At 44.0% G+C, this 19,423-nt stretch overlaps 1 protein-coding gene across 1 annotated transcript in view; it reads left to right on the top strand.

The window, feature by feature from the left end:
- Nucleotides 1–18,630, top strand: part of VSIG10 (V-set and immunoglobulin domain containing 10) — a 35,586-nt gene extending 16,956 nt beyond the window's left edge. Inside the window, exons 4-9 of the mRNA XM_066370807.1 lie at nt 1,238–1,498; nt 9,319–9,612; nt 12,099–12,209; nt 12,509–12,524; nt 14,467–14,690; nt 15,824–18,630. Of these exons, the coding sequence (XP_066226904.1) occupies nt 1,238–1,498; nt 9,319–9,612; nt 12,099–12,209; nt 12,509–12,524; nt 14,467–14,690; nt 15,824–15,879 (962 nt within the window). The 3' untranslated portion in view covers nt 15,880–18,630. The remainder of the gene's footprint in view (nt 1–1,237; nt 1,499–9,318; nt 9,613–12,098; nt 12,210–12,508; nt 12,525–14,466; nt 14,691–15,823) is intronic.
- The last annotated feature ends 793 nt before the right edge of the window (nt 18,631–19,423 follow it).

The raw sequence follows: 19,423 nt of genomic DNA on the forward strand, positions 1-19,423 counted from the left end.
TTGATGAAAGGGAGCATCAGAACAAGCTAGAGGGCGGGATAATTAGTCATTCATGAATGACACATTAGTCATTCATGCGTTATTCAGAGCCTTTATCTCTGTGTTTTCTCCACCGTAAATGGCATTTATTGTATATAAAGTCACACACGCTTGTTGTGAGAAACACCCATGAGTATAAAGAGGAAAATAGTCACTTGTACTCTCACTATCGCGTGGGTATATTTCCAATTAATTTTTCGTGTAGACACCACATACCTGCCCATTCATATAAAATTCAAATTTATTTCTGTGATATATTTTATATAATACACACACATAATATAATGTGTATATATAGTAAATTTTACATATATAGTTATTAACACATAGATTACATTGGATTTATAGGTTTGTAACTTGTTAAATTTTTGTGTTTTTAGTAATACATGCACACAGGAAAAAGGAAGTGTGTGTTGGGAATGAGAGTGAATAAGTCTCACCTGTAACTCCCTTTAGAGACCAAAACTGTCCAGTAGAACTTTCTGTGATGATGGAAATCAGGGGTAGTCAACCTTTTTATACCTACCGCCCACTTTTGTATCTCTGTTAGTAGTAAAATTTTTTAACCGCCCACTGGTTCTACAGTAATGGTGATTTATAAAGTAGGGAAGTAACTTTACTTTATAAAGTTTATAAAGCAGAGTTACAGCAAATTAAAGCATATAATAATAATTACTTACCAAGTACTTTATGTCAGCTTTTCGCTAAGTTTGGCAGAATAAATCTTTATAAAACAACTTACTATAGTTAAATCTATCTTTTTATTTATACGTTGGTTGCTCTGCTACCGCCCCCCATGAAAGCTGGAATACCCACTAGTGGGCGGTAGGGACCAGGTTGACTACCACTGATGGAAACGTTCTACTCCGTGTAGTCGGATACCTAACACACGTGACTGATGAAATATGGGGAATGTGGTAGAGTAACTTATTTCATTTTATAATTAAAACTTAAATAGCACACACACTTAGTGAGAAACACAAAGATAAATCAGGTCCACACCCTCAGAGATTGAACACCCAGCAGAGGAAACCTAGCTGTTGTCGGGCACTAATTTGTGCTAGACTAGGGGATATTTCAAGAGACACTGCCTGGGGCTGGTGTTTCTCTGATCCCTGGGTCCTTTGTCCTCAGAACTAGCCCTGTGGCTGACCTTGGAGTCTGTGATTAAGCCCACGTTTCCCTCTGGTGTTTGCAGCTCCCCCTTCGTCAGACCTGAAGTGCTGGGCAGACATGTCCCCGGGATCGTTCATGCTGCAGCTCACCTGTCGCTGGGACGGGGGATATCCAGACCCTAACTTCCTGTGGACAGAAGAGCCAGGAGGTGTGGTTGTGGGGACGTCAAAGTTGGGAGTGGAGATGCTGAACCAGTCCCAGCTGTCAGATGGCAAGAAGTTCAAATGTGTCGGGAGCCACATTGTGGGTCCAGAGTCGGGAGCCAGCTGCGTGGTACAGATCTGTGAGTCTGGCTTGCTGGTCCTGGGGTTGGGGTCTACTCACTTTCTTCTGGGAGAGCCATTCAAAAGAAGGTCCAGGAAAGAAACCTAAGGATGTCAAAATGACCCGAATTCCTTCCCTTTCTGCCTTTCTTTTGTTTTATGTTTCCTTTCTTTCAAACTTTGAGGATACTTAACCAAGCTTCTTGGTCCTAGCTCAGGCTGTTTTTCATTTGACCAACATTATTTAAGCACCTGCTATGCCTGAGGCACAGTTTCTAGGTGCTGGAAATGGAGCAGTGAACAAGACAAGCAGCAACGTTCTTTTACTAGTTACCTCCTGTTAGGTCACAAATTACCCCCAAACTTAACGGCTTAAAACAACAGATCATTTATTATCTCACGATTTCTGTGGGCCAGGAATTCAGACAGGGCACAGTGGGGATGGTTTGTCATGGTTTCATGATGCCGGGGTCTCCACTGCCTCCCATGGCACCTCTGATGGCTGGGAGGGCTAACATTACCTGATCCACGCCCAAGGTACTCACTCTCATACCTGGCAAGTTGCTTCCTCTCCAGCTGGGACTTTCCACAGGGCTACTTGATTGTCCTCACAATATGGCGGCTGGCTTCCCCCAGAGCAAGTGATGCAAGAGCGAGTAAGCCTTGTAGATGCTATCCTTTTTATGACCTAGCCTCCGAAGTCACATGGTGTCCCTCCCACCAGGTTCTGTTCATTAGAAATGAGTCACTCAGTCTGACTTCTCTTTCAAGGAGAGTGGGGAGAATTAGGCACCATTCTTTTTTTTAAGCACCACTTTTTTTTTTTTGTATTTTTCTGAAGCTGGAAACGGGGAGAGACAGTCAGACAGACTCCCACATGCGCCAGACCGGGATCCACCTGGCACGCCCAGGATGGATACCAGGGGGCGACGCTCTGCCTACCGAGGGGCGATGCTCTGCCCCTTCGGGGTGTCGCTCTGTTGCAACCAGAGCCACTCCAGCGCCTGGGGCAGAGGCCAAGGAGCCATCCCCAGTGCCCGGGCCATCTTTGCTCCAATGGAGCCTTAGCTGTGGGAGGGGAAGAGAGAGATAGAGAGGAAGGAGAGGGGGAGGGGTGGAGAAGCAGATGGGCGCTTCTCCTGTGTGCCCTGGCAGGGAATCGAACCCGGGACTTCTGCACGCCAGGCTGAAGCTTTACCACTGAGCCAATTGGCCAGGGCTTAAGCACCACTTTTTAACTCTATTTTTTTATTAAGTGAAAGACAGGGAGGCAGAGACAGACTCCCACATGCACCCCTGACTGGGATCTACCTGGCAAGCCCCCTGCCAGGCAATGCTGTGCCCATTTGGGCTGCTGCTATGTTGGTCAGCAACTGAACTATTCTAGTGCCTGAGGTGAGGCCATGGAGCCATCCTTAGCACCTGGTGCCAAGTTTGCTCAAACCATTAGACCCATGGCTAAGCACCAGTTTTTGAAGGGAGGAATGTCAAAGAATTTCTGGGCATATTTTTAAAACCATTACTATTCCTCTTTTACAGAGCTTAACTTCTTCTGGGTGCAGAGGAGGTGGGAAGAAGACAGAAAATACAAAAATAAATAATCTAGGTTTAGACAGTGAGAATAATGAGGAAAACAACATGGTGTGTGTAAGAAAGTCTCATTGGGAGGGTGGCAGGGAGGTCTCCTTGCAGTGGTAATCTCGAGTGGGGGCAAAAGTAGGTTTACAGTTATGAGTACACAAAACACAGTTATTCTTGTATTATTATTTTGTAATTATTGTATTGTTTACCATTTGAACAACTATAGACCTACTTTTGCCCCACCCTGTACAGTATTTTGAATTGGGACCTGAAAGATGAGAAGGAGTTGCCCAGGTTGAAGCGATATGGGCTGAATATTTATGGCAGAGAGAATAGCAGATGCTAAGGTCCTGAGGTGAAAAGCATACTTGGCATTTGAGGAATTAAGAGAAGTATAGCCAGAGCATTGTGCTTCAGGTACCAATGAGGCAAGATGGGTGTGGTGGGTTGAATTGTGTCCCCCCAGAAAGATATGTTGAAGTCCTAACCCTGGTGCCTATGGATGTGACTATATTTGGAATAAGGGTCTTTGCAGATATGATTGTGGTAAAATGAGGTCATCCTGGATTAGGGTGGGCCCTGTTCCAATGACTGGTATCCTTATAAGAAGAGGGAAATTTGAACGCAGACACCCAGGGGGAATGCCACGTGATGATGGAGGCAGAGATTAGAGTGATGCATCTTATCTATAAGCCAAGGAATGCCAAGGATTGCTAGCAACCACTAGAATCTTAGAGTCATAGGATGCTTTCTCCTTCAGAGCCTTTAGAAGGAATCAAGCCCACTGACACCTTGATTTTGGACTTGACTTTCTGAACTGTGAGAGGATAATGTCTGCTGCATTAAGCCACCCAGTGGGTGATACTTTGTTACAAACAGCTCAGGAAACTAATGCAGTGGGTAAGCAAGGACCAGAGCTTGTTGGGTTTTATTGGCCATGGTGAGACGCTCCTCATGGTGTGTCAGGATCCTCTTCAGAGGTGTAGTGTGGAGAGCGGACATGCTGAGGAGTGAGCCAGGAGGTGCTTGTTTTCCTAAGCAAGTGACCTTCAAATGGTTGACCTTTCCCACTGACTCACACAGCAAACATGCCCCAAGGGTCCCCTCTGTGTCAGATACTGTACCTGGCCTTGGGCAACAGAACAGACCAAGACTTGCTTTCTGTGCTAGAACAGGGATTAGCAAACCATGTCCCAAGGGCCAAATTGGCCCAATTGGTTTTTTTTTTACAAATTTTTAAAAATAAAATTTAAATTTACATAACATAAACCTCATTTGGTGTGTTTTTCTTTTTTCTTTTTTTTTTTTTTTTGTTTTTCTTTTTAGTATATCCACAACGCTATCACCACTAATTCCAGAATGTTTCCATCACCCCTCCCCAAAAAAACCCCCTGGGTCCGTTGGCAATCACTCTCTTTAGAAAGAGTATGAGAGCGCTCATTTCCCAGCATTCCTCCTGACATTAGTGCTGTCATGAATTTTTTAGACTTTTCCTATTTGCTAGTTAAGATATGGCATTATTGATTTAATTTGGATTTGTTTGATCACTGTCAGGGTTGGTAGAGTTCATGTTTATTGCCTCCCTACATATCGTCTGTGAATTATCTGTTGACATTTTGCCTGTTTTTCTATTGGGTTGTTCATGTTTTGTTATTATCCCATATAAGTACTCTTTATTACCTTTGTTAGTTAATTTTGACATGGATATTTGTCAAAAGATATTTTTCTGGTATATTTTGCTCCTAAAGTACCTTGTGGCTTTTCTGTTAGCGATGAGCGGTTTCTGATTATGAATGGGTCGCCTCCGTCAGTCTTATTCTTTTAGGTTTCTGTGCTCAGTAGGTCTTTTCCTGTTTCCTGATTCTTAACATGTTATTTGCAACCCTTATAATAGCCTGCAAATTAGTCAGGATGACTCCTAAGTGGCAGATGATGACATTGTGTGCACTAACTTACCCAAGATCGCCCAGCCTGTAAATGAATGAGCCCTCACTTAGCTCAGGTTGGTCTGACCACGGAGCCCTTGCTTCCCCGGGGACCACTGCCTCATTTGGGATCTCCTTCCACTCCTAGTCCAACTCATCGTTTTGTGTAGGAGTTAGGTTCTCAGCAAGGTGCCAGGTACTGTAGAGGAATACAGAATCATCGCCTCTCAAGGACTTAAAATGGAGTGAGAAGTCTGACCAGTGTGAATCAGGGAAATGGCAACATCACAGTATTCGTGACATAAACATTACTGAGTGCAAACTGTGGGCTAGGTGCTGTGCTAAGTCATTGTTCTCCGCACAGACCATGCTTAGTCCTCGCAACCACCTTATAAGCCAAATGCACACATTACTGCTTGGATTCATTTTCTGGGGCTGCCGTAACAAAATACCATAGACTGGGAGGCTTAAAACAACAAATTTATTTTATCACAGTTCCGGAGGCCAGAAGTCTGAAATCAAGGTGTCGGCAGGGCCATGCTTCCATCGAAGGTTCCGAGGGAGCATTGTTCCTTGCCTCTTCCAGTTTCTGATAGTTCTAGCATTCCTTGGCTTGTGGCTGCATCACTCCGATCTCTGCCTGTCTATGTGTGGTGTTCTCCTCTGTGTCTGTGTCTCTGTGTCCTTGCCTCTTGTAAAACAAACAGTCATTGAATTTAGGCCCACCCTAAATCCAGGATGCCTTCATCTTGAGATTCTTAACTAACTCATTACATTTGCGAAGGCTCTATTTCCAGTTAAGGTCACAATCTGGGGTTCCAGGTTGATGTGAATTTGGGGAGGATTCTACTCAACCCACTATGCCCCATTTTATGGAGGAGAAATAGAGGCAATGGGCTTTTCCTGACTTGTGCAACTGGAAAGGACCAGACACTTTCAGAATGGTCTACGGTGATGACTCCTGAAGTGCATTATGGGTAGTAAGCCCCAGAAAGTGACTATATGGCGGACTGATGCTAAGAAGGTGGAAATGGCAGAGGCTGCTGACAGGTTTTGTGTTATTTTTCTCCTCCCCTTCCAATTGCATTTGCAGATTTTGCCTAAGCCATCATTCCTGTAGCCTCTAAGACTTGGCTGGTAATTTGAAACTCTATGCAGGGTTGGGCAAAAGAAAGTTTCCAGTCGTGAGTACCTGAAACAGTTTATTCTTGTATTATTATTTATTAATTATTGCATTATTTTCCATATGAACTGGAAACTTACTTTTGCCCCTCCCTGTATATATATGCTCAGGCTTAGGAGATGTTTTTGGAGAAAGGGAGTAGACGGGAAGTATTCTTAATATCAGGAGCCGAGGAAGCAGGCGCAAGCATCTAGAACCTTCTCGACTCTGACATTGTCTAGTTTTCTCCTGTTTCCTCATGGGCATGCTTCTCAAGCCTTGATGGGCATACAGGTCACCTGGGGGTCTGGTGACTTGTGAATATACATACTCTGACTTTCTAGGTTTGAGGTAAGCCTGAGACTCAGCATTTCTTAAAGCTCCTAGGAAGTGCTGATGCTGCTGGTCCACATGTCACACTTAGAGTAACAAGGCTCTTGGGGGCAGAGGGAGTCTCTGGATCATTATTTCACCTGAGAGAACTGTTAAGTCATTGAAAACTGATGTCAGTGTCTAACTTAGGGGTGCAGAGCAGTGTGGCCCCCAAAGTGATGAAGAGCGATACTTGGGGGGATTTCTTCTGCTCAGGTCTCTTGTTAAATGGCAAATGGACCCCTAAACTGAACAAACCAACTCAATTTGTGATAAGCCGCAGCACTAGCCAGCCCAGTACGTCCAGGACTTGGTGTGCAGTCCACCTCGTGCAGATCTCTGAGGGCTCTGCATTACCCCCACCACCACCACCCCAAACTCTGACCGACCCTTGCACACAGCATCTTCTTAAGCAGAAAAACTCTTCGAATTTATAGGTGCTACACCAGCTGGATGGGTGACCCAGCTTGTTGAGAGGTGAATGCTGTATTCGTCCAAAGTGTATTTATGTACATGATCTTAGTTTGGGGGCTGTGGGAGGGGCTGGCTATATTGCTTTTAATAAACGATGAGGGGCCATTTCTCAAACTTTAGTTTGGAGGCTGCAAAATACAAATGGGCTGAGGCTTGTCACTGCTGCTGGCTTTGTGACCCCAAAGGAAATTTCGGGTTAGCCACAAGATAGAGGAAGGTGTAGTTTAGCAACATGGTGTGAGGGGGAGTACCTGATGCTAGATCCAAGAAGAGGGGCAACACGTGGGTGTCCTGAGCAAACCTGGGTTTGGGGGATTCTCTTTTGTTGACCTGACCTAGAGAGAGGGGCTTTTGGTCTGTTCCACCCCCACCCCTGCACCCCCGTCCCTCTTCCCTCTTCTCAGGACACCAGCCATGAAACCCTAGATTCCTGTAACAACTGCCAAGGGGAAGTGTGTAGTTTCACTATCCCCCGGGCGGGACTCCAACATGCCACTCGGTATCCCTCAGCTGCCGAAAATAGGGTTTTAATGGCCCCCAAGATGTTACCCTTCACAGGAGGGGCGGGCATATTGGGAAAAGTTTTTTTGTGCAAAGAAAACAAGTGGGTCACTATGTTCGACGGTTTATCTCCTCATGTCCTGCTCAATCAGACCTCAAGGCCACAGGGACACCCTATGCATTTCTAAAACAGAACTATGATAGGCAGAATAATGGTTCCCTCCCAAGGATGTCTATTTCCTAATTCGTAGAACCTGTGTGTGTGTGTATATATATATATGTATGTTACCTTCTGTGGCAAAAGGGACCTTGCAGATGTGATTAAGAGTTTTAAGATGAAGAGATTATCTTTGATTGTCTGGCTGGGCCCAGTGGAATATCATCACAAGAGTCCTTATAAAAGGGAGGCTGGAGGTTCAAACTCAGTACAGCTAGTGCTCAACTTACGACCACAATTGGTTCTGACCGGTTGTAACACGATTTGGTCATAAGTTGAGTAGGCTATATGTACAGTACTGTGAAATGATGTTATAAAAATCTTTAAGTCATATTTTATCATAATTTTCTTTCATTATTGTTATATATCATAATTTTCTTTGTTCATTTTATGCCATTTGTATCATCTCTACACCATTTTGTTTCTTATTTTTACATTTGTCAGGTTTAAGTAAAACACTGCATTACCAGTACAACTGGTTTAATATTTGCAAAGACAATTTCCTCTTGGTAGACATCTTGAGAGGGGTTTGATGAAAAATATCCAAGACACAAAACACAAATTGCTGTACCGAGTCTGGGATAACAGTTGAAATAGTGCCCGCGGAGATGGTAGTGCTGCCGGAAGGCTGGTCCTCACTGTCGTACGCCCAGCTAGGCAACGCTTGTGCTGCCAGACGCGGAGCACTCGTGGCTAGTGATTGTGGTCGTAAAGTCAATTGGTCATAAGTTGCATAGGTTGTAAGTCAATCAATATTTGTAGTAGGTTATGTGACAACAGATGCAAAGGTTGGAATGATACAAAGAAGGGGCCACAAGCCAAGGAATGCAGGTGCCTTGAAAAAGCAAGGAAATGGATTCTCTCCTAGAGCTTCCAGAAGGAACCCACTTTGCCAATATCTTGGTTTTGGCCCAGTAAGATAATTTGGACTTCTGACTTCCAAAACTATAAAAGGATAAATTTCTATTGTTGTTTTAAGCCACTAAGTTTGTAGCAATTTGTTACAGCAGCAATAGGAAACTAATACAGCTGTCTTATTGTCCCCTTGAACATCCTTGTCAGGCTGTATGCCCATCTTTAAAAAAATGATCAATATGGTATTACACATAGAAGCCAGTAGCATAGAAGTTAGGAATGTGGTCTACAAATGTCTGACCATTTGGGTGGCAATCTTACATAGGGTAACCACTCATCCTGGTTTGCCCAAGATTTTTCCTGTTTTAGTACTGAAAGCCCCATGTCCCCAGAACCCCCTCAGTCTCTGCAAACCAGAACAGTTGGTCACCCTAAATCCCAGCTATATCACTTATTTAGTTGTGTGACTTTGAACAAATTCCTTAACTTCCTCTGTGCTTCGGTTTCCTCATATGCAAAATGGAAATAATGCCAGGGTTGTTGTGAGAATGGACTGGGAAAATATTTATAACAATGCCTAGCCCATGGTGAGTGCTCAATAAATGCTAGCTTGTGTTATATAAGACCAGGTCTGGTACAGAAATTCCTGGAGTTGCTTCATTAGGAAAGAAATAATATTCTTGAAAATCTCAGGCCACGACTGGAATCTTCTTAAACAGAATTTGTCTTTCTTTACCTTCTTCTGATCACCAGGGAGCCCTTCCCTTCTCTCTGAGCCCATGAGGACTTGCTTCGTGGGGGGCAACGTGACACTCACGTGCCAAGTGTCTGGAGCCTACCCCTCTGCCAGGGTCCTGTGGCTGAGGAACCTCACCCAGCCTGAGGTGGTCATCCAGCCCAACAGCCACTACCTCATCACCCAGAATGGCCAGAGCTCCACCCTGACCATCCATAACTGTTCCCAGGACCTGGATGAGGGCTACTACGTCTGCCGGGCTGAGAATCCTGTGGGGGTGAGAGAGGTGGACATCTGGCTGAGTGTGAAAGGTGAGTGAGAGAGGTGGCCCCAAATGAAAAGGTTTAAGAGCTAGAGGGGACCTGGCACCAGCATGGGGACAGTGTGGTGCTTTCCCTGCACGTGGGTCACTGTCATCTGGAGAAAGCATATCGACTTGCTTGTGGCTTGACATGAGGGAAGGGACCGATTAGTGTCCATCCTAAAAATTATTTAGTACCTGTTATATACCAAAAATTATATCTGTAGATGAAAATACATATCAATATGAAATATACAAAAATAAAAAATACACAGTGTAAGTTATGAAGTATAATGGCAAAATGAACACCCAAGAAACTACATCCTGCTTAAGATACAGACCAGTGCCAACATTACTCAAGTTACCTGTAGGTATTATGGCCAGATTTAGAAAACAACACCAAAACTAATAAAACGGGATACCCCACTTAAATTTGCATTTCAGAAAAACAAAGAATAGTTTTTTAAGTAGTATAAATATGTCCCAGATATTGCACAAGGCATACTTAATTCTAAAAAAGTATTTGTTGTTTATCAAAATCCAGACTGAACTAGTATCCTATATTTTATCTTGTAGCCCTAGCTGTAGGCCCCTTGTTAGGCTCATCCCATCCTCCTAAAGCTAAATACTATTCTGAATTTTCATGGGTAAGAAAAAATTTTGCTACACATGTACACACTTCTAAATAATATGTTGCTTATTTTTATTTTTGAGTTTTAAGAAATGGGTACCATACAAACATCTTTTGGGACTTGCAGTTTTTTCACTCCACATTTTGTTTCTTGGATTTATTCATGTAGATGTGTGTATTATGCTTTGTATCTCTTCACCACTGTGTAACTTCCCACCCATTTGTGCTATTAACATAACTAAGTTACTGATTTTCCCGCTGATGGACGTTTGTGTTGATTTTTATTTTTTAAGTGACAGGTTGGGAGACAGGGAGGCAGAGAGATAGACTCCTGCATGTGCCCTGACCGGGATCCATCTGGCAAGCCCCCTACAGGACAATACTCTGCCCATCTGGGGCTGCTGCTCCGTTGCTCGGCAACCGAGCTATTTCAGCACTTGAGGTGAGGCCATGGAGCCATCCTCAGCACCTGGGGCCAACTTGCTTGAACCATTTGAGCCATGGCTGTGGGAGGAGAAAAGAGAAAAAAAGGGTAGGGAGGAGTAGTGGAGAAGCAGATGGTCACTTCTCTTGTGTGCTCTGACCAGGAATCAAACCCAGGACTTCACACACCAGGACAACGCTCTACCACTGAGACAACCAGCCAGGGCCTGATTTTTATTTATTTATTTATTTGGATAAACAAAGTGTTGTTATGGAAATACTTTACCCAAATCCTGTGTGTACATTATACACTGTGTCCCACTGGACAATATTTCTCTAGGGGTAGAAATGAAGGATTATAGGTTGGTGCATTTTTATCCTTATGGGATAACCAAATTATCTTAACAAAGTGATTATACCTGTTTCCATTTGTAACAGCAGTATATAAGAGTGTCATTGTTCCACACTTTCACTGGCAGACTATAATTTTTGTCCATCAAGTAGGTGTAAAAATGTAACCTCACTGTGGTTCTAATTTGAATTTCTCTGATTACTCAGAAGGTTGAGCATTATTTCATGTTTATTTGCTCTTGGTGTTCTTTCTTCTGTGAAATTTATACATATTTGTATCTTTTGATGCCTTACCCTTTCTTGTGTAGGTGTTCTTTAGAAATTCTGCGTACTAATTCCTTGTCAGTTTTATGTTACAAATATCTTCTTTCAGTTCCTTGTTTATCTTTTCACTTTCTTTATCCTTTTATTAGCAAACATTCTTACTTTAATGTAGTTGATTTTATAAATTTCTTCTTAAGTCATTAGCAATTTTTGCCTTAAAAATCCTTAACTGTCCCACAGTCACAAAGATATTCAATGTTTTACCTCTCACAAATGAAATCTTTAATCCATCTAGAGTTGGTTCTTGTGAATGGTGCAAGGTCAAGATTAAGTTTTTCTCTTCCTCCCCCCAATTTGCATAACCATTTATTCCAGCACCATTTCTCAAATAGTTCTTTTTTTCACTCACTAATCTGTCATATATCAAGTTTCCTTTCATGTGTGGGCTTGTTACTGGATTCTCTATTCTGTTCCATTGATCACTGTTTATTGTGGCACCAGTAACTCACACTCTTAATTACCATGGCCTGATAAATAGTCTTGATATGTGGTAGACACACAGAGACTTAAACTTTACAATGTGTGTTTTTTTTTATATTACCTACTTTCCTTGATTCCCACAAGCTTTCTGAGGTAAGGAGAGGAGGATATTTATCCTGATATACAGACAGGTCATATGCCGTGGCCAACATCATGAAACCAAAAGAAGACTAGGACTCAGGCAGAGGAGGGGAGGCGTCGCTCTCAGAAGAGGGGAGATATTCCTCTCCTCGTTGTACGTGTGTCAGGTGGAAGAGTCAACAGTGTGTGATTTGTCTTTTTTGCAGAACCTTTAAACATCGTGGGAATTGTGGGAACCGTCGTGAGCCTCCTTCTGCTGGGACTGGCCATTATCTCAGGGCTTATGTTCTATTACAGCCCTGTCTTCTGCTGGAAATGTAAGGATTTCTTGGGTCCTTTTGCTTCTCCTTCAGGATTTTTGAAAGGATGGGTTGGGGGAAGGAGGCCCCTGCCATGCTCCCCACCGGAAGTCCCGTTCTGTGGGCCTCTTCCCTAGGGCCGGATAGATAATAACAAAGCCCCCTAAGAACCATTCCAGACCTGCCCCGTCACCTCTCCTGTTGGGTCCGTTTTCTCATGGTCCTTTCTCTTTTGTAGATATTAGACTGGTTAAGAACTTTTGTGAGGCTGAAGTGGATGTTATCTGATACTAATGTTTTCTCCTTTCTCCCTGTAGTAGGAAACACTATCAGGTGAGTGTTCCCTAGACTCACGTCTAGCGCCCCTTTCCATGACATGCCTCCACTGCTGTCTTGTTTCCTTTCCTACAAACAAGTATAGCAACGACCTCTGAGGACCCACCATGTGCCCACACTGGTTGGGGGGCTTCCGTAGGCATTGTTGTAAACTCATGAACTCTTCAGGGTGGAGGTGGCATCTCCACTTGCAAGACAGGGAGACGGAAGCTCAGCGAAGTACAGTAGTTTCTGCAATCTCATGCAGGAAGTAAGTGGCAGGGCTCGCACTCAGCCCTCCTCTGACTGATTCCAAAGTCTGTGTTCTTTTTACAATGCTCAGCCTCAGGGTGGGGCCCCGTGCTGGGCGGTCACTGAGGCATAAGGACAGTGTGTACAGACTGAGCCCAGTTATTCATGCACTGATTTTTACCTGATTTTCTAAAAGGAAGAATAAGTCAGTGTTTCAGCGTGTTTGGGAGGACTAGTCCGAGCATGCCGTGAAGCCCCTCCCAGAAGGAAACACCGATAGGGACAAAGTAACTAAATGGAAGGAACTTGTGTGTCTTACTCCCTAAGGAGATTCTGGGTGGAGTCAAAGAACTCTTCTCTTTGTTTCTCTTTATCCATTAATACCACAGGATATTATTGTTCTCAGACCACCATTCATAACGAGGAGGTATTATTGTTTTTTGGGACTCTTTATTCCTAGGAACAGTGTTTCCTCTGCCTGGTGGGTTTGAGGGCCATTCTCCCAGTGGGTCTGGCTGTCGTTTCTCAGGTGTTGATTTCTCATAGGAGGCAGCGTGAGACGTCCTGGGAAAGGCTTTGGAATTAGTGGACCTAGGTTCAGGTCATTGCCATTGCCAAGTCCTGTGCTCACAGGAAGTCCCTGACCTTCTCTCAGCCTCTGTCTCCTCATGTTTCCCAGAGGGAGACTGTGAGGACAAAACGAGAAAGTAATGCTGGCCTGTGGCATGTGTTCTTCTCTCCTTAAGAAGTGGACCGTCTGTGCCCCGGCCAGTGGCGCAGTGGATAGAGCATTGTCCCAGAGCAAGGTTACCAGTTGGGATTGCCAGCTCATTTCTGAGGGTGCTGGCTTGACTGTGAGGTCCCCGAATCCGGGCAGGGCACGTATGAGAAGCAATCAGTGGTGCACAACTAAGCAGAATGAGTTGATGCTTGTCTCTCTCTATTTCTCTCTCTCTCTCTCTCTCCCTCTCCTTTTCTGCTTCCTCTCTCTTTAGAAAGAAAGAAAGAGAGAGAGGGAGAGAGGAAGGGAAGGAAGGGAAGGAAGGGAAGGAAGGGAGGAAGGAAGGAAGGAAGGAAGGAAGGAAGGAAGGAAGGAAGGAAGGAAGGAAGGAAGGAAGGAAGGAGGGAAGGAGGGAAGGAGGGAAGGAGGGAAGGAGGGAAGGAGGGAAGGAGGGAAGGAAGGAAGGAATGTATAGTCTGACTGGGAAGGCAAAACCAGCAATAAACTAAGAGCAATTAAATGCTAGACTGGGCATGAACTCCAAATGCAATGGTAGTTAAGAACTTTAGGGGGGAAGAGAGGACTTTATTGGGGCCTTAAATACTGAGGAGAAGGAGAAATTTCAGTGAGTGGAGCAGAAATCAGGGCAGTTCAGGAAAGGAACAGAGCATTTGTGTACATGTTATGAGGGAACTAAAACGTTAGGTGCCTGGGACAATGAGATCACCTTCCTGAGGAGCAAGGGAGAATAATAAAACGCACCCAGAACAAGATAAGATTATCTGTTGCAATCTGGGGCTGTATCTCTTTGAGAGATTACAATCCCGCTGTCAGTTGTCTTGTGACTTAAGCAAATTGAATGCAGGAAGAATTTTCCATGTTAACAAAGGAGTTGCCAAGAATCTGGTGTTCCCTATTATCAGTGAGGGCTGATGTTGGAAAACATCAGGGCATCTTCCTGATGATTTATTCCCCTTTGGTAATTAGGGGACAAGACATGGGCGACGTCATGGTTTTGGTGGATGAGGAAGAAGAAGTGGAGGAGGAAGAAGATGCTGTAGAAGAGGAGGAGGAAGAAGAGGACGAGGAAGAAGCACAGGAGAGGGAGGATTTGCCAAAAGAAATTCGAAAGCATGGCCACATCCATAGAGTGACCGCACTGGTGAATGGGAACATAGACTGGATGGCCAATGGACTCCAGGCTCTGCAAGGTGAGCTCTTTTTCTGTAAAAGCATTTCTGCTAGGTGGTGCTGAGCTTCCCAGTTAGAAATCTCTAAGTGGTTCTTTTTTTTAAAAGGCTGGGAAAGATAGTTAAAGTTTAATCTGGAACCTGAGAATCTGCTATCCACTACCAACACAACAATTAAATTGACAAACATTTACCAAGGGCCTGCTCTGGTAAAGGTGTGGTGTTAGCATTGGTGTATAGGAAAAGGAAGCCCAGTAATGTCTGCAGGTAGGGAGCTTTATGAGACCAGTTAGTGGGAAAAATGATAACAGCGGCTAGATTTCACCTACGCTCAGTAGAAGAGCTGTTGCAAGGAGGAAATTGATGAATTGTCACAGGAATGATATGTTAAAAAATTACAAGGCCCTGGCCGGTTGGCTCAGTGATAGAGTGTTGGCCCAGCATGTGGATGTCCTGGGCACACAGAAGAAGCGCCCATTTGCTCTCCATCCCTCCCTCTCTCGCTTTTCTCTCTCTCTCTCCCTTTCTCTCTCTCTTCCCATCCTGCAGCCATGGCTTAATTGGAGTGAGTTGGCCCTGGGTGCTGAGTATGGCGCCCATGGCTGCTGCCTCAGGCGCTAAAAAGAGCTCATTTACTGAGTAATGAAGCAATGCCCCAGATGGGCAGTGCATCACCCCCTAGTGGCCTTGCCAGATGGATCCCAGTCTGGGCGCATGCGAGAGTCTGTCTCTCTGCCTCCCCTCCTTCTCTCATTGAACTAAAAAAAAAAAAAAAATACAGGACCTCAGGAGAAAGATGAGAGCTCTGGGGGGCACATTGGTCAGGAGAAGCTTAATGGAGTAAGTGGAGATGAGACATGTCTTTGAGGACAGTCATGTTTGAATAAGCGAGGAAAGAGGGCGGTGCAGGTGAGGGGAATGGTATGAGCCAAAAGTGGGAAGGGTGGACAGTGTCAAGCATGTCTAGAGGATTTTAAGTGGACAGAACAGGTGAAAAGGGAACATACCCCTGTCTTGCCTGCTCCTCCACGAAATCCGATTCTGAGGCTTAACTAGTAAAAGGACTAGAATTCAGGATGATTGAACACTGATGGAAAGAGGGTCACCTTTCCTGAAATCACTCAGAATCAGATCTATTTTTCCCTCCCTTACAGATGACAGCAGTGAGCAGCAGAGCGACATCATTCAAGAAGAAGACAGGCCAGTTTGAAGAAGACAGTGGTCCTTCATGATCCCGTCTGAAGAACTTAGAAAGCTCCACTGATGAGCTTCTCATTTTGCTTTGACTTGACTTGCACCCCTGTCTGAGAACTTAAAACGGTTTGGGACTCTCAGCAAAAACACACACACGCACGCACACACACACATACACATTCATCTTTCCTTCCGATTTTTAAAAAAATTGGTTCGATTTGCTGTAACGTTTCTTAATGATAAAAAGCTTTGGGGACAGGCAGTGAGGCAGAGAAAGCTGCATTTGGCATCTGAGGTGCCATTTTCGCTGTGACTCCTGGCTTTATCCAGGTTGACTGATGCTGATTTGGGGCAGAAGGAGTGGGAGGAGGTACTTGGCCTCAGTGCCCTTTGTGACTATTAGAGGTCTGTCACCAGCTTACCTCAGTACATAAGGGTATAGTGTGGGGTGATATACTTCCTTTATCGCTGCCCAGGTGAGACAAGGAACCAGGTAAAATGTCAGCTCACTGGAAAAGGTGAGGAGGTGCCAGCTACTGATGCTAGTCAGAGGGAGGCAGTGTGGTTCAGACTTTGGGAGTCAGAACCATCCAGGCTTGAATCTGGACCCTGCTCCTAGTTTCATGGGTTTGGGAAGGTTGCTTTACCTCTCCCCTGGGCCTCAATTTCCTCATCTTTAAAAGAGGTAAAACCACACCTACCTTACAGGATTATGGTGAGGATTTTGGGATGTGAAAGTGCCTAGGAGGTGCTCAATAGATGTTCGTTATCTTCTTTGCCTTCCCTAGTGGGAGAAAAAAAGGTTAACTTTTGAGCTGCCTGGGCCCTTTATTCGTCTTTGTAGAATTGTTTTATATGAGGGCACTCTCAGAGCTTTCCTGATGATCTTTGCTTCCCTGGAAATACAATTCTTTTCAAAAGCAGTAGGGGCCCATAAGAGAAAGTGCCTTCCATTAGAACCTCACATTTTGCAAAGCTTCATATTTATACAAAAGCCTCTTATATGTGACACTATTAGCTTTCAGCTTTTCCCCATCTTCCTGTCTCCTGTGACTTTGAAAGAAGGTAGGAGAAATGTTTTGTAAGGGAGCATCTGGTGAGAAGTGTCCTTGCACAGACCAGTTCCTCTGGCCTCGATTTCTCGATCCCTGAAATGGGAATGGAAAAACTTGTTTCCTTCCTCTCTTTAGGATTTTATGAGGATCCACTCATCAATCATGCTACATTTTGAATGAAAATAACATGATGAGTTTAAGCTGCTGATGCTTCCAGTAGAACCTGTACAGTTTAGAGATATTTTCCCCGATTTCATTCAAATTTCTTTTAAATGTCAGGGGCTTTATAAAGGTGCAAAAGGTGTGTGCTAAGCATAAAAATCTGACTTGAATTTGCATTCTTTAATGTTGCACATTCTATTCTGATGGGCAAGACGTAGGGCTTAAAGGAGAATTTCCCTTTTCAAATAGCAGGGACTGGGACTCCTAAAATGAGACACTGGCTATCTGCAGGGTTACCCTGCAGGTGTACTTGGGGGGGGGGGGGTCTGTTTTCTTAAACAAAGGGATTAAACTGAGCACATCACTAGAAGTGAGTCTTGTCCCTGGCTCAGAACACTGGGAGCTCAGGATCTGGCTGCAAGTTTGTACCCCTCAGGAATAGCTGTGAACTGCAGTACCGTGTTGGACTGGGTCTTTTGCTGCATGGTACCGCATGCATGTTACCACTGTAACCAGTCTAAGTTATTGTCATCTACAGAACAGGATACCTGGACAGGTTGCTTCTAAAATTACCAAACACTTAGCTAGTCTCTCCTTTCGAGTCTTTGATGAATTCCATTCCTGAATCTAAGCATCTACTATGCAGAGGCAACAATATTAAAAAAAAAAAAAGAAAAATTGTAGGAAAAAAATTCCCTAGCTGGAAACAGGATGATTTCCAAGATCATGGAGAGGTTTCTGCAATTTCCTCTTCTCTCAACATACGCCTGATAGGTGAAAAATCTTTGAGGCCGAGTTTTTCTACTAGCAAATGGGAGCTTCAGGGTCTTGGTGCCAAACACTACAAACCCTTGACTAGTGGAGCTGTGACTACTGTCACTTATATCTGAGCCCTGTGTATATACTTTAATATAGCTGAGTCAGTGAAGAACCCAGGTCCTGAGGGTCTTCAAATTCTAAGGATTTTTTTAAAATTAGGGCTTTTTTGCTTTTAAGATGTGCCATCCCCAAACCTGCAAGCATGTTGATAACCGGTTACAGACTTTGTGTAGCAAAGTCCAAGTTGTTACAAAATGCTTTACATACCTTCTTATCTGAATGTATTGTGAACTCAGAGGCCAGCTCTCCTTATCAGAGCCGGAAGATAAATATTTCAGGGCTCTCACAACTGACATTTTTCTCAAAACCTGGTGGATGTTGAAGAAAGGGCTCCTGCAACCTTGTGGCATTGATATTAGCTCCAATTCTCACAAGCACATAACAGGCCCTATTACTGCAGCAGGAAAACACGTGATGGGAAATTTCCATAACCCATGCACTGAAACCTTGAAAAAACCAACCTTGCTGAGTAAAAGTTATGATGATGCAATAAGTGCCAACTGGTATTTCTTACCTTGGGGCTGGCCAGGATCTGACACAAAGAATATGCAGATCCTCTATATTCTTTACATTTTAATATTTGGTGTGGGGAAGGTGGGTTGGGAGAAATTCATTCTGAGGTTATAATAATGGATTAAAAAATTATGGAATAAAGTTATTTTTAAATAAAAGCTTTAGTGAGCTTGACTGAGTCTTGATTAGTAAACAAAGATTTGGGGAAATGGTTTACTGCTCCCAATTTTTTACTAGCTTTCTCACCATTGGTAACAATGTTGTCCTTATTGGCATTTTATTCTTTTCCATGGCTTGTAGCTACTGCTCACCCTCTTATACCTGAGACACCCCAGCTTTTTAAATTTCCTCAAGAAAACTGTTCTTCCATTTTTGATTCCTGCATATGCCTCTTTTTGCTCAGATTATAGGCTTTCTGAAGGTCTAGAAGTCACCATGGAGAACGCAAAACTGATGAACTCTCTGATGAGAATTTATATCAGCCTTCCCATCCTTGTCCTTGTTGGTGGCTTTGGAGATTGTGGCAGGGTTCAGCTGATTGCAGTCCCCACAAAGGTCTCATCCCACATTCCAAATCCTCCCCCTTTTCCTGCTCTAGGCCCTTCCACTTAGGAAATTCCTGCCCCCCCACCTTTTTTTTTATTTAATTCTAAAATACGTGGCTCTTTAGCAAAGATGTCCTGTTTTTATTTAAGACAGAGAAACATTGATTTGTTATTCCACTTGTTATGCATTCATTGGTTGATTCTTGTATGTGCCCTGACCAGGGATCAAACTCACACCCTGATGTATTGGGAGGATGCTTTAACCAACTGAACCAGGGTAAAGCCTCCCGTTTTAAATGTGCTTCCTTTCCAAACAAAGCCATGTTTCCTACCTTCATCTGTTTCCCACGTTTTTTCACCCAGTGCCTCCATTTTAATGTGGCATGCGTGTCTACTCCAAGCCTGT

Source organism: Saccopteryx leptura, chromosome 2, assembly GCF_036850995.1.
Source record: "Saccopteryx leptura isolate mSacLep1 chromosome 2, mSacLep1_pri_phased_curated, whole genome shotgun sequence".
NCBI classification, from domain to species: domain Eukaryota; kingdom Metazoa; phylum Chordata; class Mammalia; order Chiroptera; family Emballonuridae; genus Saccopteryx; species Saccopteryx leptura.